The sequence below is a fragment of the Chenopodium quinoa genome, unplaced genomic scaffold, assembly GCF_001683475.1.
Source record: "Chenopodium quinoa cultivar QQ74 unplaced genomic scaffold, ASM168347v1, whole genome shotgun sequence".
Classification (NCBI taxonomy): domain Eukaryota; kingdom Viridiplantae; phylum Streptophyta; class Magnoliopsida; order Caryophyllales; family Amaranthaceae; genus Chenopodium; species Chenopodium quinoa.
The window spans coordinates 6,897,573-6,922,217 of NW_018743252.1; the positions used below are offsets into that span (position 1 = coordinate 6,897,573).

The window sequence follows — 24,645 nt, forward strand, 5'->3', positions numbered from 1 at the left end:
GACAATTAAATTGCAAATAATTTGCAATACACTATCCCCATGAGCAAATAATTTGCTCATTTGAATTATTTTTGCTTAAATGATGACATTTTCCTCTTTTATTGAATTCTATTTATGGCCAATATAAGTAGTAGATGGTTCTGAGTGACCTTGCACACCAGTCATCCACCTTCCCTTTTCCAACTCGGCTGAAACTTGGACTATAAACTGTAGAGCAATTGAGCCAAAGTTCAGTGAACCCAGTGAACCTTTAAATAGTCTTGGATTACATATCAAGTATGCTGCATATTAAGTAATTGATTGCTCATTAGCAAGATTTCAAGCTACTTTTCTTTTAAAATAACTGTAAAGGAAATCAGAATTTGGGTTTCTTATTACTTATTCTATTCTTTTGCTTCGTGCTTCACTCTCCTTCATGCATTTATATTTTATAAAATTTTCTTGTTTTATTTTTTCTTTTCTATTTCTTACAGGTGATAATCATAGAAAAACTTTGTGTGAAGTAAACCTTGGCAATAATTTCAAGTGAAATAAACACAATTCAATCCGTTAAAGAAATTCCTCAAAAAAAGAAAAAGCAGAAGAAAGTTTATGTTACGACTGAAGAAGAAAAAGTTGAAGAAGAAAGAGTGAAGAAGAAAGAGCTTAAGAATAAAAGGCTACTTGTTAGTGTAACCTCAATATTTTGCTTGGTGTAGTGTTGATTAAGATACTTGGTGGTGTTGATATAGCTTTCTAAGTTTAGGGAAGTAGAGAAACAATGATTTAATCAACTTGTAAATTGTTTAGTAGTGTTACTTTTTGAATGATGTAAAAATGGTGACTTTTGATTATGGTGACTTTTGTGTTGGTTATATTTAAATTGGATCTTTTGTGTTTTCCTGAAATACTTTGTCATTTATACCTACCGTTTATTTGAACTATTTGTTGATTTACAAATGAGCAATGAACTATTTGCTCAATCGATAAATGAGTAAATAAATATTTGCTTATTTGAGCAAATAAACAAAGAACAATTATTTGCTCAAGGGTAGAGCAAATTATTCTTTGCTCATTTAACAAATGAGCAACTAACTATTTGCTCAATTGACAAATGAGCAACTAAGTTTTTGCTTATTTGAAAAATGAACAAAGAACAATTTTCTCATTTGACAAATGAGCAAAGAATAATTAACTCATTTGAAAAATGAACAAAGAACAAATTGCTCATTTGACAAATGAGCAAAGAATAATTTGATGAGAAAAAAAATGCTTGTTTATTTAATGAATGATTAAAAAAAATTTGCTCATTTGACAAATGAGAAACTAACTATTTGCTCATTTGAAAAATAAGCAACTAACTATTTGCTCAATTGATAAATGAGCAACTAAGTTTTTGCTCATTTGTTAAATTAGCAACTAAGTATTTGCTCATTTGACAAATGAGATAATAACTATTTGCTCATTTGCTAAATGAGCAAAAAATTGATTGCTCATTTTCCAAATCAGTAAGTAATTGATTCTGTTAAGAAATATAAAATCAAAAAAATATTAACAAAATTTAAAACACAAAATTTCTAAATGTTTAATAAATAATGAGGAGATGTGCTAAAAATATTAAATCTTATATTTATATAAAGTTATTGTTTCGGGGTTTTCTGATGTCCTGCGGGAGAGTTACAATTCCGAGACTGGAACCGGACGCCTGTACCTGCAAAACAAACGGACACTCCGAGTGGTCCGGAGATCCGCCTCCAACGGTCAAGTTAGTACTTGTTTAAGGAGTAATTAATGCGGAATATTGTAATTGGGTCTCTCTAGGTGAGAGTGTTTTTTGTGTGTAATCCCCTTTACTGAGGATTAATGAGCATATTTATATGCTTTGGGATGCGTGCCAATACCTAGGTTTAGGTTAAACCTAGAGCTGAATGGGCCTCCCACAAGGATTGGGCCTTGTTGGCCGGTTTTCCCATTTGGCATGGGTGAACACGTGTCGCGTCTCAATTGGTCCGTGGAGGACGTATCTCTGATTGACACGTGGCAGGCTCTGATTCGCCTACATGAAGGACACGTGGCGGAACCTGGTAGGTCCATGTGTCAGATGGTGATTGGTGGATAAAAATCCCCTAATCATTTGCCCCTCACAGGTGGCACGTGACTGGTCACGTGTTACCTGTGACAGGTGTCGCACCGTAACAGGAGACGGCCTGCTACAAGTGTCACTTGATGAAAGGCCGAGAGGTCTCCCGCTCAATTTTTGAATTTGGGAGTGACCCTTCGCCTTCTCATTTTTTCCTATATAAGGGTGTGTTGACTTCAGCCATTTTCACACATGAGAACTTTTAAGAGAACATTCGGACCCTTGAGCCTGCTCTGACATTCCGGATACTTTATGCCTACCGCCTGCTCTGACAAGTCGGCCGTTTTCTCAGAATTTTCAGAACTTCGTCAACTTCTCACTCGTTCAGGTAACCGTCGGTTCTCTCACTCTTTTAATTTTTCTTTATTTTTTCCTTTTTGAAATGGCACCATGGAAGCACACGACACGACCTAGGTTAGTGATCAGCCGGTCACTGGGGATGGCTGAATCTAGGACTAGGAGTGCCGCCTGCCCTTTTCCGAACCAATCTTTGCCCTTTATACAAAGTCCGACTGTATCTGTGTCTATGCAGAACATAATGGCCAGAACAAAAAGAACTGCTAGGATCACCAACTCAGACGGCTCCTCCTACCAGGTGCCGATTAGTGAGACATCTGACCAGGCGCCAGATGCTGAAGTGAACCAAGGCGGCTTGACCGCCGACAGCTCTGAGGGAGAGATCAAGGTGGTCCCTTCCCATTTTACAGTTGACATGTCTACATTTACTCCTGCTCCTATTGAAGGAGAGGAGGCGGGCCCCTCTGGGAGAGGAGAGGAGTCGTCCTCTTCGGACTCTTCAGAGGACGAGTCCGAGTCTAGTTCTTCTGGTCATGCTTCTCTAGACACAGAGGAGAAAAACAACCGCCTACAAGAGGCGAGGCTTTCTCACGCAGTTGAGAAAGGATATAATTGGGCGGAGCCATCCGCCTCCTATAGAGAACAAAACACCCTCTACTACTGCACAGTTCCGAAAGGCCGGATCAAGGCCATGCAAGAGAAAGTGGGGAGCTTTATTGCGAACCACACAATGGGGCCTGGCTTTTTAGTTTTTGTGCCAGACCCGGAGGACACAGTCGTCTGGCCGGCTGGTACCAGCTACGATAGCGCCTGTTTTGGCTGCTATGAGGCGGCCATCAGAGCTGGGTTGCGCTTCCCCCTACATCCGGCTGTTCAGCGGATCTTGGATGGGTATGAGTTGGGGTTATGGCAGTTAGCCCCAAATTCCTAGTTTAACGTTCTCGGCTATGTGGCCGGGTGCGAACTGCACGGGGTGGAGCCAAACTTTGAGGCTTTTGCCCACATGAACTATCTCAGCCGGACCCCTAAGGCAGGCGGTACCGGCTGGTACCAATTGACGAGCCACCGTGGCTACCTCATGACAAGAGGTAAAGAAAACAAATGGAAGGATTGGAGAAGCACCTTCCTTATCATTGAGAGTTCAGACACAGAGCTGAACCAGCGCTTCAACAGGTGGAACAGAGACCCGCCTCTCCTTGCAGGCGGTCAGAGCATGTCGCCTGTTCCCCCCAAAGCTAAGAAAGAGATCCTAGACAAAGGACTCTTTAAAGTAGAGACAAGGGTCGACTCTACTACAGGGGTGCGAGAGCAAGTAACCCTGCACTGCGTCCCGAGCTTTAAATGGCTCTTTGACGAGTACTTTTTGGCCGCCTGTGGCCTCAGCAGTCGGTGCTCAAGAGGTAGCCGGCCTGTCGAATACGCTCTTTTGCCATACATTACGGTTATGACTTTTTATTAACTTTGGTATTTGTTCTTGCAGCGGACGCCATGAGCAAAATTACCGCCTCAAAAACTGCGGCTCCTATGTTGTGTGCTTCTATCATGCAATAATCCTCTGCCGACTCTCCTAACAAGGAGGCGCCCTTGGTAATTTCCTAGCCTTTCACCATTTCCCCTTTTTGTGTTTGAGGTTGGGTTCATATACTGACCGTGTGCTCTCTTTCTCTCTCTTTTTTTTTTTTTTTTTTTAGACGGGCACACCACGAACTTCCTCCTCCCAACAGCCGAACTCCAAGACCGGAGGACGACTGTTGCGAGCTCTCCTAGCACTGCCAGGAAAAATGCGGCGGCTGAGAAATAGCCGTTCATTCCTTCTCAAACCCTAAACAGGCCGCCTAGAAGTATGGAACTGTCCTTATGCATTCGAACTTACTTCCTTTTTACTATATCTAACGTGCTTGTATATGCTTGATGCAGCCGGCCCTCAGGAACCGGACCTGGTCGAGGTGGCCAAGTCCATGATCAAAGCCGTCCCTCCGGCTGAGAGAGAGGCGGTCAGGGATGTCGGCACCCTTGACATAGACCGGATTGTAGGGCTCCTTGCTGAGGTATACTTAGCATATTTTTGTTGTTTAATTTCTGGACGCCTGTTTTTTGTTTGAAGACCTGACGCCTGTTTCCTTTTACTCAGTCTCTGCTCCGAGTGAACGGCTTCGCAAGCCGCTTGATAGGAAGAACAAAGAGGTAAAGGCTGCTAAAGCTATGGTCGCCTCTAACTGTGATAAGGCAATGTTTCAAATTGCCCAAAATGAGATTTTGACAACTGATATTCTTTATTATCAAGCGCAGGCTACTTCTGCTATCCGGGCTCAGTTGGAGGCGGCCCAGAAGAGAAATAATGAGCTGGAGGCGACCATCAACAATCTCAAGGCCGAGCTGAGACCTCTTCGCCAAAAAATGTCCTCATATGACACCTTGGAGAAATCCTTGGCACACGTTAAGGAGCGCTTGGCGACTCAAGAGAAGAGTCTTACCGAGGAGCTCTCGGCAAAGGCCGAGCAGGACAAGAAGGATCTGGTCCGAGAGATGATGGAAGACTCATCTCAAATCCAGCGCCTCACCTGGGGCCGCCTCTTCCCCAATGCCGACTTTGCCTCATGGGAAAAAACGTATCGCTAGTGCTCTGAGAGATATAATCAAGAGATCCTGGCGGCTGCTGAGGACGAGGCATTGGAGGAGGAGGATCCGATAGTGGCTATAGTGCCGATTGGGGTAGATGCGTCGAAGAAAGATGCAGCTGAGGCTGAGTCAAGCTAGAAGAATGCTGACCAGGCGGCAGCTGCTATTATTGAAGATCTGCCCCCATCTTAAGCCTTTGTCTTCTTTTTCTTCGGCCTGCGTGCCGATTGTTTTTCTTTACCCGGCCAGGGGGCCGGGGTTCTGACTATTTGTCTTTATGGCCGGATGTTAATATAACTTAGGCGACCATTATTTCAGGTCGCCTTATTTGCCAAAAATGTTTCGAATTTGTGCTTTTGTTTTGCTAAGTATCGAAACTCATGATATCCAGTTGCATACTATACCGACTGTTTTGCATGGCCGATAGTTGTAGACAGGTAAAATGCAGACACACTGCCTATGCCCGTGGACGACTGGTCGTCTGTTTCCAGGCTAGGCGACCAGTCGGCCATTTATCCAACCTGTCTCTACCATATCTTGTTGTCTGGTTCCCCTTTAGGCGGGTGGTCCTGTCGTTTTTAGAATTTACCAAGTAGGAAAGTGTGGTCTTACCTGCCATGTTTTTAAGCAAAAGAGGCACTAAGCGGTCTAGGACGGCTAGCCCCTGCTGTGTTAACTTAGTAAGAACAGGCGTTATGTGAACACCTTTTTTAGTTTCACACCAAGTTTCAAAGAGTGACTAACCATGATTGTTACTTAGTCGCCGAATGACTGAGCAGTAGAGGTTTCAAGCGGTGGATACCAATTGTTCCTCTTTATTCGCCAATGTTTGTTGGCTATTAACTCATAAGGTACCGGTTGTTCTTATCCCAAGTAGTTCAGTCGGTTATTTGACTCGGATGGTTTCTGCAGACACTTGTTGGACCTAATTAGTCGGTTAAGTGAGAGACATCCTTGTCTGAGAAACGGCTACGTGGTTGTCTTGGTTAGACAGTCGTATAGGTGCCGTGTAATTATTTTATAGAACAATGTTCCACCCAAAAGGGAGCTGCTCTCTGCGATGAATTTCATCCGGATGGATGCCTCCAGACGCCTGCTATGAAGTTAGGACAGGTCGGATTAGTTTAATATTTGAATCAGTTGGCATGGCGCCTGGTCTGATCATTTCGGCCATGAGCCTTTGATAGTTCTTGGTGAACTGTGTTATGGGAGAGTAGTCGGTTGTATGGAACAAGCGGCATGCCCCTCTTAAGTAAGAATGAAAAATAAAACATGGAGAGTAGCCGACTGTTTGTCAGTAGGCATGCCCCTCTTAGTACAAAGTTGAATGAAACAGCAAACTTTTATTAAGTAGCTCTTGGCTATTTACATCATTCAAAAATAATATTTCTTAAGATTATCTACATTCCAGGTTCGAGGCAACGGTTGGCCGTCTGGTGATTCCAGACGGTAGGTACCGTCCCTGACCTCTTCATAGATTCGGTAGGGTCCTTCCCAGTTGGGAGTTAATTTTCTAGACTCGTTAGCCCTACCGACTGCTTCCATTTTTCTTAGTACAAAGTCCCCCACTTTTAGTGGACGCCTGTGTACTTTTTTGTTGTATGACCTGGTCATTCTCAGGCGGAAATTTCATGGCGCAAGACTGCATTGCCTCTTCTTTCTGGGAGTGAGTCCAAAGCAAGGCGCATGGATTCCCAGTTCGCCTCTTCGTCGTATAACATTATCCGAAGAGTCGGCTCGTAGTGTTCAATTGGAAGAACAGCTTCCGCACCATAGGTTAGGAGGAATGGAGTCTCTCCAGTCGCCCCTTTTTCAGTCGTCCTAATGGCCCAGAGAACATGTGGTAGTTCATCTGCCCATAGGCCGCCTGCTCGTTCAATCTTTTTCTTGAGACCGTCTAAGATGATTTTATTAAAGGCTTCTACCTGTCCGTTTGCTTGTGGACGGCCGACTGATGCAAAGTGATGCGAGATGCCTTGGTCACCCAAACATCTTTTGAGAACAGGCGTCTCAAATTGGGGACCATTATCAAAAACCATAGACATGGGAACTCCGAACCGAGTGATTATATTTTTCCAGATGAATGAAATTACATCCTTCGTCTTGATTCCTTTTACAGCCTCCACCTCCACCCATTTAGTGAAGTAGTCGACTGCAACAAGAATGTACTTCCTACCGCCTGTAGCAGGCGTATAGGGACCCAGAATATCCATGCCCCACTTAGAAAACGGTAGTAGGCTATGGATGGTGGTGAGGTCGGTAGCCGGACGGTGAATCAGCTTGCCAAACTTTTGACACTTGTCACATTTTTTCACCATCTCCATTGCATCTGGTTCTAGAGTAGGCCAGAAGTAACCCTGCCACCTTGCCCGTTGAGCAAGCGTCATGCCGCCTACATGGGAAGCGCAGTAACAAGAGTGAAGATCTTCTAGGATCTGTCGTCCTTTTTCTGGAGTAACACACTTCAAGAAGGGTTGAAGATAACCTCTTTTGTGAAGTTCTCCCTTTATCATTTCAAAACTGGTTGCTCGTTTTTTCAGTGCAGCCGCCTGGTGATGATCATCCGGCAAGGTACCATCTGTCAAATATGCCCTGATTGGATCTATCCAGGTTGAACTTCTATCTAGGATTCCAATAGGGTCTTCCTCGATGCTCCTTTTCTCCATCACTTCCCTGAAAACAGTTCGTGGAGTATCACAAGAGGCCGAGGATGCTAACTTTGAAAGAGCATCCGCCTGATTGTTTTCACACCTTGGTACTTAAATCAAATGAAAATCTTCAAGGGATCCGACTGATTGTCGTACCGCCTGTAAATACTTGATCATTGCCGGATGGGTCGCTTCGTATTCACCATTGTACTGACTCACTATCAGTTGTGAATCAGAACAGGCGTCTATCTTTCTTGCCCCAGCCGCCTTGCACATGCGGATTCCGGCTAGTAAAGCTTCGTATTCTGCCTCATTGTTTGAAGCCTGAAAATTGAAACGTAGAGCGTACTCGTACCTGTCGCCCTCTGGCGACTGACATATGACGCCTGCTCCACAACCATTTGAAGTAGAGCTTCCGTCCACATATACCTTCCAGACTTGGTCTGAGGCTTGAGAATCAGGGGGACGAGTCATCTCAACAATAAAATCAGAAAAGGCCTGCCCCTTCACTCCTTTCCTAGGCTCGAATGTAACTTCGAGGCTCTGAATTTCAATGGCCAATTTGATCATCCGGCCTGACGACTCCATGGTGGTCAGTGGCCTCTTGATAGGTTGATCTGTATACACAACGACTGCATGTACCAAAAAGTAGGGCTTCAATTTTTTGATGGTCATGAAGAGTGCGAGGCCGAACTTCTCCACTAAGGGATACCTCAACTCGGCATTTTTCAGTACATGGCTGACAAAGTAGACCGGGAGCTGACAGCCGTCTCTTTTAGCAAGAAGGACAACGCTTAAAGCATGATCAGAGACGGCCAGGTACATGTAAGGTATTTCTTTAGGCAAAGGACTAACCAGCCTCGGCAAGGAATGCAAATGAACTTTCAACTTTTGGAAGGCCGCCTCAGCATCCGGCCCCCATTCAAACCTTGTCTTCTTCTTGATGGCCTGGAAAAAGTATAGGCATTTGTCACCTGATCGACTTAGAAATCTTCCCAAGGCCGCTAGACAACCTGTTAGCTTCTGAACTTCTCGGACGGTGTGAGGCGACTGCATGTCAATGACCGCCTACACTTTCTCAGGGTTCGCCTCTATTCCTCTCTGATTGATAAGGAATCCGAGAAATTTCCCAGACTCAACCCCAAATACATATTTCTTGGGATTAAGCATGACATGGTGCCGCCTGAGTGTGGCGAAAGTTTCTCGGAGGTCCGACAGATGATCTATCTGAAGCTTAGACTTGACAATCATATCATCAATGTATGCCTCGACGTTCCTCCTAATCTGATCAAAGAACACAGTATTTATCATTCGCTGGAAGGTGGCCGGGGCATCCTTCAGACCAAACGGCATGACCGTGTAACAGTATAACCCTTGATCAGTGACGAAGGCCGTCTTCTCCTGATCTTTCTTCCATAAAGGAATTTGATGAAAGCCAGAGTAGGCGTCCATAAAACTCATCAAAGCATGGCCGGCTGTTGAGTCGACCAGATTATCAATTTTGGGCAGAGGGTAACTGTCCTTGGGACACGCCTTGTTTAGGTCTGTGTAGTCCACACACATTCGCCAGGTACCATTCGGCTTTTTAACAAGCACTACATTTGCAACCCATTCTGGAAAGTAACATTGCCGAATGAACTACATTTACTTCGGTGGCTGCCGCCTGACTTCTCTCTTCGCCATGGTTCCGCTTTTTCTGCCTTACCGGCTTCTTTTTTGGATCCACGGCCAGTTTATGTACCGCTAGGTCAGGACTGATGCCTGGCATTTCATGGACTTCGAATGCAAAGATGTCTTTATATTCTTTCAAAAGTTGATGGAATTCTTCACCCAGAACTCTCAGAGCAGTCGTCCCAACCTTGATTGTTCGGTCAGGGCGCGAGTCGTCTACGATCAGGTCCATATGCTCACTAGCCGGCTGAGGGCGGAATTCATCTGACCGCTCCTCTACCAATAATTTCTATCTCTTCTCTTTTCTTGCGACCCCCATCTGGGCAGCCTTTCTTTTCTTGCCGCCTGCTTCTTGAGCAGGCGCACTCTCCTTGACATTGTCAGGGTCTGTTTTTCCACCACTTGACCCAGCGGCCGTGACAGTGGGTTTGATGTCCGAAAGGTAGCATTCTCGGACCATCTTCTGATCTCCCCTTAGGGAGCCGACTGTTCCGTCATCCTTCTCAAATTTGAGCAACATAAGAGACGGGATGATAACAGCCTTTGAATTATTCAGGGTTGGACGTCCTAGAATCATGTTGTAGGCCGAGAGTTCCTCAACTACCAGGAACCGGACCACCAGGTGTCGACCTTCCCCTTTTTCACCAGGCGGACGGGTAAATCCACTCGTCCTACCGGGTGGACGACTCCTCCTCCAAACCCTACTAGAGGGTGGGATACCAGGTGTATGCAGTTAGTCTGGTATTTGAGCTTTGACATAAATTTGCTACTGATGAGGTCTGAGGAACTGCCGGTACCTATGAGGATTCGGCCAACTCTCTGGTTGGCCACTTTGCATTCAATAACAATGGGGTCATCATGCGGCCCCCTCACCCCTCCTAAATCCTCTTCAGTGATGACAATTTCAGGAAATGAATATTTGGAGGGCCGTTCTTGGTGAACGGATTGACGTCTAGCCGCCTGATATTATCCTTGTTGCCCCTGATAGTGGGGCCGCCTCCTGAGAAGCCGCCTGCAATGGTGTAGACGACTGCATCATCTGTATTAGAGCTGTTAGCCTCTTGACTCTTTTCGGCCGACTGCTTTTTCGAGGAAGTGTTCCCCTTAGATTTCTTGACATAAGAGTCAAGATCGCCTTGCTCATCCAGGCGGTCCAGATACCGCATGAGACTGATGCATTCATTGGTTTCATGACCAACGTCTTCATGATAATCACAGAACTTTTCTTGGTTCCGATTGCTCGCAGAACCCTTCATGGGGGTCGGCTTCTCAATTGAGATCCGTCCCTTGATTTCTTTTAGGATAGCTTTGCTATCCTTGTTAAACACATACTTTGGGGAGTATGGTTTGAATTCCTTCTTCTTCTTCTAGGCCGGCTGTTTAGAGGAATCAGCCGCCCAGACCTCTTTTCTCTTTTTCTCATCTTTGTTGAACGACTGCTTCTGTCGTCCTTCTTTCTTGTCGAACTTTCTTCCGTCCGACTGCTTTCCAGTACTACAAAGATCAGTCGCCTGTATATAGGCTTCTGCCTCGATCAAGGCCTCTTGAAGAGTCGCCACCCTCTTTCGAACCAAATCAAATTTGAAGGTCGACCCGTCTTTGAGACCCCTGAAAAAGTCAGTATAGGCCACCTCATCTGGTAGCCCTTGAATCTGTATCCTCATCAGGTTGAACCACCTGATATAAGAACGAAGCCCCTCCTTCTCGCCCTGTTGAATTGTCCCTAAATCAAGGGTCGTCTTCTTCGCAGGTATGTTCATGGAAAAATTGAAGGTGAATAAGTAAGTAAGCGTCCTGAAGTTATTTACACAACCAGTCGGCAGGTTGCCAAACCATTGTTGTGCGATTCCTTTAAGAGTCGCTGGAAAACACTTGCACCAAGTGGGATCATCCAACCCTTGGAGGTACATCAGGTTGGTGAATGCCATTAAATGGTCTTCTAGGTTAGTAGTGCCGTCATAGGCGCCTACTAACACATTTTTCACTTTGGTCGGCTGAGCGGCTTCAGTAATTTCCTTGGAGAAGGCCGACGGCTGTTCCCCAAGTCTAAGCAACCGTAGCTGCCAGTCCATAGGTTGGACATTTTTTGTCGCCTGTCCTCCAAACAGAGGTGGCTGCTGAAAATATTGTTGTTGCGTTACAAATGGTAAGTTTGGTGCCGCCTGGTCACTATGAAAACCAGACTGACGGGAGGTACCGCCTGTCTGACTCTCATGATTTGACTGAGTATACCTCATAGAGGTATTGCGCAGACTATCTTGAAAATCTGAAGTAGAGGTCGACTCTGACAGTCGGTCGTTCTTCTTCTGCTCTAGCAATAGCCGAGCGTCTGTGTATGTTTTCTTCGACCCATCCGCCTGTATATGACGAACGGGCTTCCTCTTTCCTGGAGTAGGAAAGCGGTACTTTGTGAAATCAAGCACAGGCGGCTCCCACTTCCTAGAGTTAGGATGAGGGGTCGCCTCTCATCCTTGAACAGGCTTCCTCTTGCCTGAAGAGGAAGGTTTCTTAGCCGACTGCTCCTTAGTCAGAGCAGGCGTCTTTTTGTTGAGCAGTTCCTGAATCTCTCCCTTGAAGCCCCTCATGAAGGTCATGAGTTCTTTCCTTGTAATGGGAGCAGACCCGTCAGCCGGCTGCTGCTGAGCAGGCGGTGCACCGACTGGATCACTGAGTCCAGTTTGAGGATCTTCCCGTTCTCTCCTTTCGGTATGACGGGTACGTCGGGCCCTTAGGGTCCCGTCTGAAGCTGTATGTGCTTCAACTTCAAACTCTTCTTCAGTATCATGATCCGACTGAACTTGAGGGTCGTCCAGGGGACGCCTCTCTTCTAGAGTCGGTACAGACATGGATGCCATCTCAAAAGTACTCTCCCCACAGACGGCGCCAAAATGTTTCGGGGTTTTCTGATGTCCTGCGGGAGAGTTACAATTCCGAGACTGGAACCGGACGCCTGTACCTGCAAAACAAACGGACACTCTGAGTGGTCCAGAGATCCGCCTCCAACGGTCAAGTTAGTACTTGTTTAAGGAGTAATTAATGCGGAATATTGTAATTGGGTCTCTCTAGGTGAGAGTGTTTTTGTGTGTAATCCCCTTTAGTGAGGATTAATGAGCATATTTATATGCTTTGGGATGCGTGCCAATACCTAGGTTTAGGTTAAACCTAGAGCTGACTGGGCCTCCCACAAGGATTGGGCCTTGTTGGCCGGTTTTCCCATTTGGCATGGGTGGACACGTGTCGCGTCTCAATTGGTCCATGGAGGACGTATCTCTAATTGACACGTGGCAGGCTCCGATTGGCCTACATGAAGGACACGTGGCGGAACCTAGGTGGTCCATGTGTCAGATGGTGATTGGTGGATAAAAATCCCCTAATCAGTTATCATTACACTTTTTCTGGATAATTTCTAATATCATGATGACTCAATTCACCACAACCTCTACATAATCTCTTCTTTTTCTGGTTTTGTTCTACAGCCTTTTCTTTTTCTCCCTTCAGCCTTTTTGCACTTCTACCTCTTGTTTCAAAATTTGGCACATCAATCTCAGCCCCTTTCTTTTTTGAAGTCTCTTTATTTGATACATGAACTCCAGTCCCTTTATTCTTTGAAATTTTTGGAGGTTTGACAATTATTTTAGTTGGCACACTAGCTCCAATCAATAGCTCAATGTCTTGTCCTTTATTGTTTGCACTTCCAACTATTGTTTCATTATTTCTTGCAATCCTCTTAGCCTCCAAATCCTTTCTTATTCCTTGAAGATTTATCACAAGATCTTGAATATCTTCATCTTTTCCTTCTGCCAAACTTACACAAGTGTGTATCTCTGACCATAAATCATTTAACAATTTTTTCTTGTCAATTAAATTAGCACATTGCTCCAACAGGTTTCCACCCAAGTCAAAAATTGGTTTTTTCAGTGCCATAATAGTCCATCTGTGTATCATATACTGCTCAGGAATGGTTTCAAACCTTTTTGCTTTCCAAACCCAAATCATATCTCTACATGGAATTCCTTGTCTATAAAATATCTTGCAAGAACATGTGGTGTCATAGTTAGTTAGATTAAACACAACATCAAATGTTCTAATCCTATTTCCTTCACTTACTTTTGCAACTTCCAATCCATTTTCTTTCTTCAATTCATCAACACCACAAGAAAAACATGCAATTTCAACCTCATATTGAAATTCGTAAAAGACAGAGTTAGTATATAAATGTGAGGCATGCTTTTCTATCCCTAGTGGTGGTTTTGCGCTCAGGATATTTGTGCTTTGAATGATTATCATTCTGACCTTGAGTGTGTCTCTGAGCATCAATTGCAGCTTCATATCTCAAGTAAAACTCAACAAGTGACACATGAGGATTGATAAAGGAGCAGAAAAAGTTGTTTTCACTTTCAGATCTTGATGTTGTACGCATTATTCCTCCAAGAAACACATCTCTGGAATACGTCGAAATCCACTTGTCCCTTATCTTGTACATATAACCTAACCACTCATGATATTCCAAGTGGTATTCAACCATCACCTTGTTCCACCTTTCTTCAAACTCAGCGGGTTCAATTTCAAGATGCCAAATGCAAGCACATATTTTTTTTAGGAAACCAGTTTCTTCTTGCATGATTGATTTCTCCACCTTATCTGGTAACTTTTTCATTATGTGCCACATACATAACCGATGTTCAGTCTTCTTAAACACACATTTAACAACTATTTTCATTGCTGGATCCTAATCCGTGATCATACAATTAGGTTCATTCCCACCTATTGCCTTGAGAAATAATCTGAACAACCACTCAAATGACACAATATCTTCCTTTGCTATGAAACCAGCAGCAAAAGTAATGCAGCTCTTATGATGGTCAACCCCTGTAAATGGAGTAAACATCATGTTGTACCTGTTTATACATATAGATTAAATTTTGAGTAAATAATTCAATGCTCATTTGTGAAATAAACAAACAATTCTTTGCTCTTGTTGTCAAATGAGCAAATAATTTAATGCTCATTTGTCAAATGAGCAAATAACTCAATGCTCATTTGTCAAATGAGCATATAATTGAATGCTCACTTGTCAAATGAGCAAATAACTCAATGCTCATTTGTGAAATAAGCAAACAATTCTTTGCTCATTTGTCAAATGACAAAATAATTCAATGCTCATTTGTCAAATGAACATGCAATTCAATGCCCATATACATACTCTTATCAAAGAAAATTAGACTTATGGGGATATTTACTTTTCACATTGAAGTAAGCAAACAATTATTCTAAGTTCATTTAAAACAAAGTCATTAAGTTAAGATATAGTTATAACATAGAAATAAATTGTGATTATTATGTATTACCTATTGGTTTGGTATGTGGTATCAAAGGGTACCATATCACCAAATAGAGCATAACTCTTTTTACAAAGGGGGTATGCCCACAATGCTCTACAAAGGCAATAATCTTCATCCATCTCAAAATCAAAGAAAAAAGCACTCCACATTAGCTTTTTGTTGGTAAAATTATCCACGGACATTTGAGCATCGCTTCCTTGAATGTATGCTTTTAAATCTCTATGAAATTTTTTGAAATCTTGCTTAGATGCACCAATGTTATCATATCCTCCAACAATTTATTTCATCATTCAAAAAGTTGTAACGGGACCAATATTCACCTATTTAAAGAACAAAACAGTTTGTCAAAAGAGCAAACAATTTAATTCTCATTTTTCAAATGAACAAACAACTTTTATTAAAACATATAGAGAATTCATGAAACATAAGAGTGTCTATTTAGAACAAAAAAATTTATATAAATACAAAAGTTTTTGAAAGTGTTACCTTAGAATTATTCACAATTATTTTTTTGTGCAAAATGTTCATTTTTCTCCCCTCTTTGTGAAATAGATTGCAGCTAGGTGTATAAAGTGGATGTGTATGTCCCTCATGGAATTGTGTCACCATGTATTTGTCATCATCACAATGCTTTAGTACCACGTGTGCTTTGCATCCAACACGGGTGACTAGTCTTTTCCTTGTGATTGAAGCCTTTTTTTCATTGTTTTCTTCTTCTTTGTCATCTAAATTTATCTCAACATTAGGCTTTCTCTTCTCTTTGTAACCCTCTTTATTGCATAATATATATTGCATTGTCAATTTTTTGCTTCTTTTTTCCGTTCTAGTGGTAGACTTCCTTGTGTTGAATCCTGCAGAATATGCATAAGCTTTATAAAATGCAAGACCCTCATCAACGTTATTAAACTTCATCCCTAAAGCTGGTTTAATTTTAACTCATTGGAGCATAATGGAATCCATTCTTTTGTTCCTCCGGGAGTTACCAAAGGCGCTACTTTAGGAGTAACTACTACTGTAAGAGTAAATGGCATGCCATTCGCACTAGTATCACTATTACACTGTTCGTTGTTGCTAATTATTTCTACAGAATATTACAAAAATAAAGTTAAGAACATAATAAAGTAGAATATATAGCAAGTCAATAACACAGTAAAATATAAAACTAAATAAGAGAAGAGGGGGAGCAGTAGAAGGGTGGCAGCAGTTAGGGAGCAGTAGCAGGGGGGAAAAATAAGGGGTTGAATAACAGAAGGTAGACTATGTTCTATACTACAAAGTATGACATGTAAGAGCTCCCAATTTGATTTTTGTTGACTATGATATATTTGATTTTTGTCATTTCTCACCATCTTCTTTACACCATACCATCACCACCACCACCAAACTCTGTCTCCTTTCTCTTCCTCTGCACCCTACCACCACCAGCAGCATCACCACAACCTGTGTCACTCTCACTCCCCTACCACCGCCACTGTTCCCTGCACCCTACCATCACCAGCTTATTTTTCTCATTTGCTCATTTTTGTATTTGCTAATTTTTTTTTTGGTATTTGCTCATTTTAATTATGTTTGGTCATTATATTTTTTCTATATTATTTCACATATTTAGGAAATGAACAAATAATTGAATGCTCATTTATCAAATGAGCAAATAACTCAGTGCTCATTTGTGAAATGAGCAAATAAGTACTTAGGAAGAACAACCCCAACAAAATAAACTATCCTAGCAGCAGCAACAAGATGCAACAATGATATCACTATATCAAAGACCATTGAACATGACTGCCTATACCACCTCCATCAACTACAATCTTTAATCACTACTATTAAACATGAATGCGAAAACAAAGATTATAGGTATTTGCAATGTATCGATATGAAATCATAGCAATAGAAACCGACAGTAGTACATCTATAATAAAGCACCAAACATAGCACCAAACCGACAGTAGTACTCTCTAATTGGTTTATTATTAGAATTTCAAGTGGCTAACAACTTATAAGTTGAGAGAAGCCATGCTCATTATATTTTTTCTACATTATTACACATATTTAGGTTTGCTCATTTTCAATTTATTTGCTCATCTTAAATTTGATTGCAAATAAGAACCTAATAACATAGGAGTATAATAACATCATTCGTAAATAAGAACATAATAAGAACATTGTAATGAATATTCTAACCATAAATATAGTACTGAATTTAATTCGGAATAAAAATTAAGCCATTGTCAATGATCGTACAACTCCATTCTTTGAATAACTCAAATAATGCTTCAATTTCATTCACCGTAACAAATTCGAAAACTAGATCACAAAAAAATAAAATTGTTAAATGAAATTCATCAAATTCCAGAAACTTACATTGAGATTCACGAGCAAGGCAAGTGAGGTCGGTAAAATCGAAATTATGATTGAACTTATCAAAACTGGAAGAAGATGATTTGAAATTATCAAAATTACAAAAATCAGAACAAGAAGTTTGGGAATTCAATTGAAATTATCAAAATTAAAATCAAATTAAGAGAAATTCGAATAAGAGAAATCAAATACTACTTGAAATTATGCAGCAGCGAAGAAGAGGAGAGAGAAATCCCACCTTCAAGCGTTGAAGAGAGAGAAAGAGGAGTATACAAAATTGTACGGGATTTGGGGCTGATTTGTTTATTTTGAGAATTACATTATTGCCATTATTAGTGGAACAATCTCGGTTGTTGGATTAATACAATCTAATGGATGAGATTTGTTCTCACATATGGGATAAGTTCTCACATAGCAGGTTGTTCTCACCGGATCCCGACCCTATATATATATATATATATATATATATATATATATATATATGAAATTATTATACAACACATAATTCTCACTAAATAGCTGGAATATTATTTGCTATTATCTCTTCTAGGGAACCAAAATGAAAGGAACTCTGTTTGAGAATCAGATCCAAGAGTATGGACACATCTTCCAGAAAGACAATGTTTATCAGATTTCTAATGCACCATTAGAATCTGTAAAATCAAAATATAAAGACTGGGATGGTGAGTGCTCCCTTAGATTTGGAAAACAGACAATGGTGCAACCTATTGCCACTGAAATAATCCCAAACAAAGCGCACTATATGCCTCTTGCCTCAGTCTCATATGACAGTGACCTAGATGATCGCTATGGTATTCTATACACTAATCACTCTTGAATTTCTATAATAATTTTAGAAATTGTTTTGGTAACTAAGTTATTGCACATGATAAACACAGATATCCTAGGTCTAGTGCTCTTTATCAGTGACATAAGAACAATAACAAGTGAGCAGGGCATTGAACATCCAGTTCGAGACATAAGTGTGATAGACCACAAGTCTGTACATGTTTCGTTATATTAATACTCCAATTTATAACATTACATGAATTACTTAAACTAAATTTTTCATCTCTCAATGCTTTATTTAAATTTGCTGCACTACCAAGCCAATGACTATCTCTATAAGGGATGATCTCAAAGAGATTAAAGATCCTAAGCTCCTTGCATGGGCGACTGAACCAGTTATAGTTGGTTTCTTAGGGTTAAAAGTGGCAACAAATAGAGGTGTTTCGGGGTTTTTTGATGTCCTGCGGGAGAGTTACAATTCCGAGACTGGAACCGGACGCCTGTACCTGCAAAACAAACGGATGTTCCGGATGATTGGAGATCCGCCTCCAACGGTCAAGTTAGTGCTTGATTAAGGAGTAATTAATGCGGAAAATAATGTAATTTAGTCTCTCTAGGTGAGAGTATTAAATGTGTGTCGTCCCCTTTAATGAGGACTAATGAAGGTATTTATAACCTTGGGAAGCGTGCCACCTTCTAGGTTTAGGTTAAACCTAGGGCTGACTGGGCCTCCGACAAGGATTGGGCCTTGTTGGCTGATTCTCCCATGTGTCATGGGAAGGACACGTGTCGCGTCGCGGCTGGTCCATGGTGGACGAATATATGGTTGACACGTGGCAGGCTCCTATTGGCCCATGAGGCGGACACGTGGCGGAACCTGATTTGTCCACTTGTCAGATGGTGATTGGTGGATAAAAATCCCCTAATCAAGAGGTAGACCTAATTATGCCCTACTATGCGCTTACATTAAACCGCAATACAAGATTCACTCTCTCAAGCAGTCTCTCCACAACTTTTGACACCAACCCTACTGGAGAAGAATTCATAGCTTTCCGAGACTAGTAAACTATTGTTCACTATACACAAATCTATTTGAATTGGCCATACAATATTACTAATATTCTGTTACATAACACTGTTTTCAAGGGTGATGGAAAATAAATTTGAGCTTGCAAGCAAGATGACACAATTGCCGTATAAGAATCCAACTACAGAGAAAAGCATCCTAATAATTGAACAAATTCTGAATAAAAAGGTTATAACCTATAATCTACTTTTTTTCTTTTACATCAGTAGTTTCAATCTGCTTTCAGAATTATTTAAATGTTTTATTACGCAACACTGAACACAGAAATTATGCATGAGTAACCATTTGGCTTCTTGTATATTATTAGCCTAGCAAACAATTCAGCAAGAGATGCATTGGATCAAGGTCAAAATCCTTGAGCCAGACCAAACTAGGCTGATTGTGTATGAGGGTTGTAACAAATGTGGCAAAAGAGTTGATCTACCACTGAATTCATATATGACTTGTCCAAATGCTTTAAACTAGATTGCACAAGTGTTCCAAGGTAAATGAAACCTTTTACATTCTATAAACTAATTAATTACCGAGTTTATTTTAAAAAAAGCTTATACTGTATCAAAACTTGTTTGCTAAATACCAGGTCTACATTCAAGTTTTATGCAGTAGACGACACTGGGATACTAAGTCTAACAGCTTTTGCAGAAGATTGTGAAAAATTATTTAAGCTAACAATAATAGAAATATTTGAGCAGACAAATACAGTTAGCAATGACTTACCAATTCTATTATTTCTATTAATTTTAACAATTGAATACTTACCATTGCATATTATCAATTGCAGGGAACACTTGATTTTGGCTCAATTGCTCGAGACCTTTCCAATGACTTTTATATTGCAGTTGGTCCATCATACATATTGACAAAGAAAGGTGTTCTGTCATGGGTTCTCAAAGATGTCAGCCGGACTTAAGTATCCACCAATATTTAAGCTTCTGCTTTTGTACAACGCAGCAAATTTCATGGGAAACATCAGGCCTTTTGAGTAGTTTGTATATAGCAGCAGCCTGATCGGAAATGAAACCTATCCACATTCAACAGAAGCAAGATAATCTAAGTTCCTTATGCAATGTAGCATTTACAATCTTAATCATGATGCAAGATGAAAAGCATTACCTATTTTAGTAATATTGATGGAGTTGGCTTCAACCTTACAACTTTTTCTTTGCTTAAGATATCTATCCTAGATATTTTTAAGGAGTTTAACAATCTTTTGTTGTAAGATAACTTCCCTGTGGGTAAGCCAAGTATCTATAACCAATTCTATAGTCTTTTGCTATATAAAACCTTATGTAGTTTAACCTTAATGCTTTCCTTTCTTTTTTTTAATGCTATTCTTACTAGCTAAGGATATAGCACAATCATTAAAAAGCATTCAATTGTTTTCTTACATACAATATTACTTTGAAAGAAACCTATATGCAAATATGATAATTACAACTACAAATAATTACAACTTACATGTTCGGTTATATGTTAACTAAAGGTCACTAATCAATGAAGAAAGTAATTATAACCTTGTTGACAATGTTATGTTATAAAGGAGAAAGTAATTATAACTAACAAAATAAGAAGAAGAAGAAGAAAGGTGCAAAATCCAAATTTTGACAATAGCACATACATAATCAAATTCAAGCCAATTTCATATAGAAATGTTTCACTACCTAAAAAAAATGTGAAATAAGGGAAGGTGAATGGAAAAGAAGATAATAAAAAGGGAAAAAATTTGTCACTTACCAATTCAAATCAAATTTTACGCTTAAGAATCAGCGTTCTCTACAAGTAAAATTAGTTAAGTCGATATGAGTAACAAATTTGAGACTACTATAGTTTGTGCCAAAGTCAAGCTAAATTTTTGAATATGAGCCACCAGCCCTATTTAATCTAAACTTGATAATATGCCATTTCAAAAAGGCTTAAAGCCGATATATATTTATTGAAACTGATAGAAGAAATCAAAACTTCAAAAACTAAACAACTTAACCAATAAACCAAGGAGAGGAATACCATTATAGCCCAACAATTGAGCACTAATCAGTATCAGAAATCATTTAAGTTTATAGTGATAATCAGATTGATCTACACTTTACACAAACACAACCTTATCCTTATTAATCTACAGCCTAGACAATCAACAAACAACATATATGCTGGACAAAAACTACAAGCCAAGAAACCTACACAATCACAGACCCACCATGCTTATACATTACAACCTTAATCTATCAGCGACACTATTACTAACAGACAAACATGTCCAAATGTCACAGAGTATCAAAAAAACTTTGAAAAATCTATACCATCATTCATGTATTCCCAATAAACAAATTAATTTCCTTATTTACGAATAAATAATTGTAGCCATATTCCTGCTATAAATACACTACTTCATATTTAACCTATGCACCTACACATTACCAAAGAGAGGAAAAAAAATTCTCTAAGCATAATAAAAATACATACATATCTCCTCCTCATTACCTAACTTTAAAAATGTCTCCAAAATCAAGTCTAGACAGCAATACCTCTAACCTCCCTCTTATCAACCAACAAACAATATTTTCTTCTCTCAAAATTCCATTACCTATAGCAAATACCTCAACAATCAGTAGCAAAGTTAGTGCTAATACATGGAATCAGTAGCAAAGTTTTTGCTAATGTATTCCAAAAATGGATACTTTACTACAAATATGTAGCCACCAGTTAAATTCACTTCGTGAGCAACATATTGTGTTAAAGTTCCACCATAGTTATCTTGGTGCAGTGTCAACCAAAATTGCAATATAATTTTTGACATTTAGACACCTAAATGACACCCAAGTCCGGCATTTAAGCAAGCGGAGCTGGTGTTTACATGAAACAAATGGTCAGCTTCTTTAATCAACATCGAACTCCACCAAAGGACTTGGGAAAATATACAATATTTTTCCCTGCCAAAGGACTAAAGCCCATGGAAGATGAAATTGTTGGTGGTGATTATCCACCAACCGAGGGCAATAGTATGAAATTGGTGGTGGTGAAGAAATTGTTGTAACAGCAAAAGAAATGACAAAGAGAAGCATATTTTTTTACATCGAATGCAATGAAACAAGCCTAGCTCAAGAAACATTGTCATAATAACTTAGCTATAGAATTTCAAAGAGAGAGAAAAAAAAAATTAAAAAAAGAGGGTTTTTTTTCTCTTTTTTGATCACTGTATTATGCCCCTGCAGGTAACTCCATTTATAAAGAGTGTCATAACAATTACTATACTTCAATTATCATTATCTTACGATTATTAATTTCGTCAAGTTTTTGCTTCATTCATATAGTAGATTCTAATTGCTTCATTCGTATAGTAAATTATAATTGCTTCATTCATACGACCAAATATGCCTACATACATGCATAACCAGTTAATTGCTTAAATAAGTCTATAACAGAAGACAGAACATTCATATAGCAAATTATAATTGCTTTGCCATGTTTTCTCTAAATTTGAATAACCTTACTTACTACATAACAAGTTAGATACTAATTTCCCTTTGATACATATTTATATCTATGTTTTTATATGCTTCTGCCCCAATTATTGCATCATTGATATACCTATATATGTTTACACTTATTAATGCATATATTTTCCTGGCCACTTCCTATGTTAGAGTATTCATAAAAGCAAAACTATGTAACATAAATTTTAAAAGATATGCTTAAAAGAAATGCACTAAATTTAGCCCACGCAAAATAGACTAACTCTAACTACCTTATACCTTTGTTTTATAAAAATATTACACCCTAAATACTGTAATTATTATCAGTTCAGAAACCACAGTAAACACAGGCAACTTCCAAGAAACAACACTATGTTAACTTTAACCAAATCACACTTTACCTAAAGATAAACTTAAGCATGCTCTGTAATTCTACTTTAACAACCCATAGATTCCAGACATAGAATCCCTGAACAAATCTTCAAAAGCATTGCTCACTAAATTTTGCACATCTTTAAAAAAATCTTTAAAGAATCAAGGCCAATAATAATAAAACAACATATCAATAAAGAAAATACAGATTGAGATGACTACATAAACAACACAGCTATACTAATATACAAGTAAACAAAAACTTGACATTGTTTTTCCCTCACAAAAAAAAAAAAAAAAAAAAAAAAACTTTACATTCTTTAAGATTCTCACCAGATCTCTGCACTATGAACTATTGTAACCCTACAACTAAACTTGTCTACATATACAATATTACATAATAATTACTAAGTTACCAGACCAACAATAGAAAAATATAATGCAAATAAAGGTAAGCTCTATAAGACCAGCTAATACTTTACCAAAAACTAAGCAACTATTTAATAAAAACATATATACCCTCTGTAATTCAAATAGTATTACTTAACAAAAAAAAGTACTTCAAGTTAAACCAGAAAATATATCATGACCTCTGATCAATTATTACCTTTAAAAAAGAGTAAAATTAAAGGAGGATTATGCTCCATTATATAAAAATGTTTATAAGCAGCCAAAAAATTATTACCTTTATAATTTGAGGTAATTTTCAACTAATGAACATATAATTATAGCATAAATTATCGAGAATTACCATTCATAACAAAGTGACTATCACAATAAGTATCAAATTTCATAACCGTTGGATTTTGTAAGGGTCATTACTCAAGTATTGACATATACCAAGCTCATCATTCATAAAGAACTCTTAATTAACAAGACTTAAAGTCAACATGAATTTATACAGCATATAAGTTGGACAAACACTATTAGCCAAATGACCAACAAAATTACAAAATCACCATGCTTATACACCACACTCTTAATTTATCAGTTAATCTATTACTGGAGACAAACATATCCAAATATCACAGAGTATTAGAAAATCTTTGAAAATCTATACCACCATCAAATATAGCCATTAAAATATATGAACAGTTGTCATCAACTGTTACATTCTTCCAATAAACAAGATAATTTCCTTATTTACGAATAAAAAATTGTAGCCATATTCTAACTATAAATATACTACTTGACATTTAAACTATGCATCTACACATTACTAAAAAGAAAAAAAAATATCTAAACATAATAGAAACACATAGAAATCTCCTACTCATTAGCTAACTTCAAAAATGATTCCAAAATCAAGTCAAAACAATAATAGCTCTAAGTTCCCTCTTATCAACCAACGAACAATTTCAGCTTATCTCAAAATTCCATTACCAATAGCAAATACCTATACACTCAGTAGCAAAGTTAGTGCTAATATATGGAATCAGTAGCATAGTTATTGCTAATGTATTCCTAAAAAATATTCTTTAATACAAATATGTAGCCACCGGTTAAATTCACTTCTTGAGCAACATGTTTGTGTTAAAGTTTCGTGATAGTTATTTAGGTGCATTGTCAATCAAAAATGTAATATAATTGTTGACAATAAGACACCTAAATGACACTCAAGTCCGGCATTTAAGCAAACGGAGCTGGTGTTTATGTAAAGCAAATGGTCAACTTCCTCCAAACGACATCGACTCCACCAAAGGACTTGGGAAAATTTTTAAATTATTTTTCATTACAAACTCTCTTCACTTCTTCACAAGTAAACTACCTATCAACACAATCACTTATATATTTTGATAAGAATAGTGCATAAATCACTACATTTTCCTAATATCATTTCTATTATATTTACCTATCTTGTAATCATTTA

General features: G+C 39.3%; 1 protein-coding gene across 1 annotated transcript; it reads right to left on the minus strand.

Annotated features, from left to right (window-relative positions):
• Positions 1-108: 108 nt before the first annotated feature.
• LOC110734913 (protein FAR-RED IMPAIRED RESPONSE 1-like) lies at positions 109-14,074 on the minus strand. Its single transcript, XM_021915039.1, has 3 exons — positions 13,583-14,074; positions 12,829-13,488; positions 109-207 (listed from the first exon to the last, which is right to left on the minus strand). The coding sequence occupies exons 1-3, from the start codon at positions 14,072-14,074 to the stop codon at positions 109-111; spliced, it is 1,251 nt and encodes a 416-aa protein (XP_021770731.1).
• Between the last annotated feature and the right edge of the window lie 10,571 nt (positions 14,075-24,645).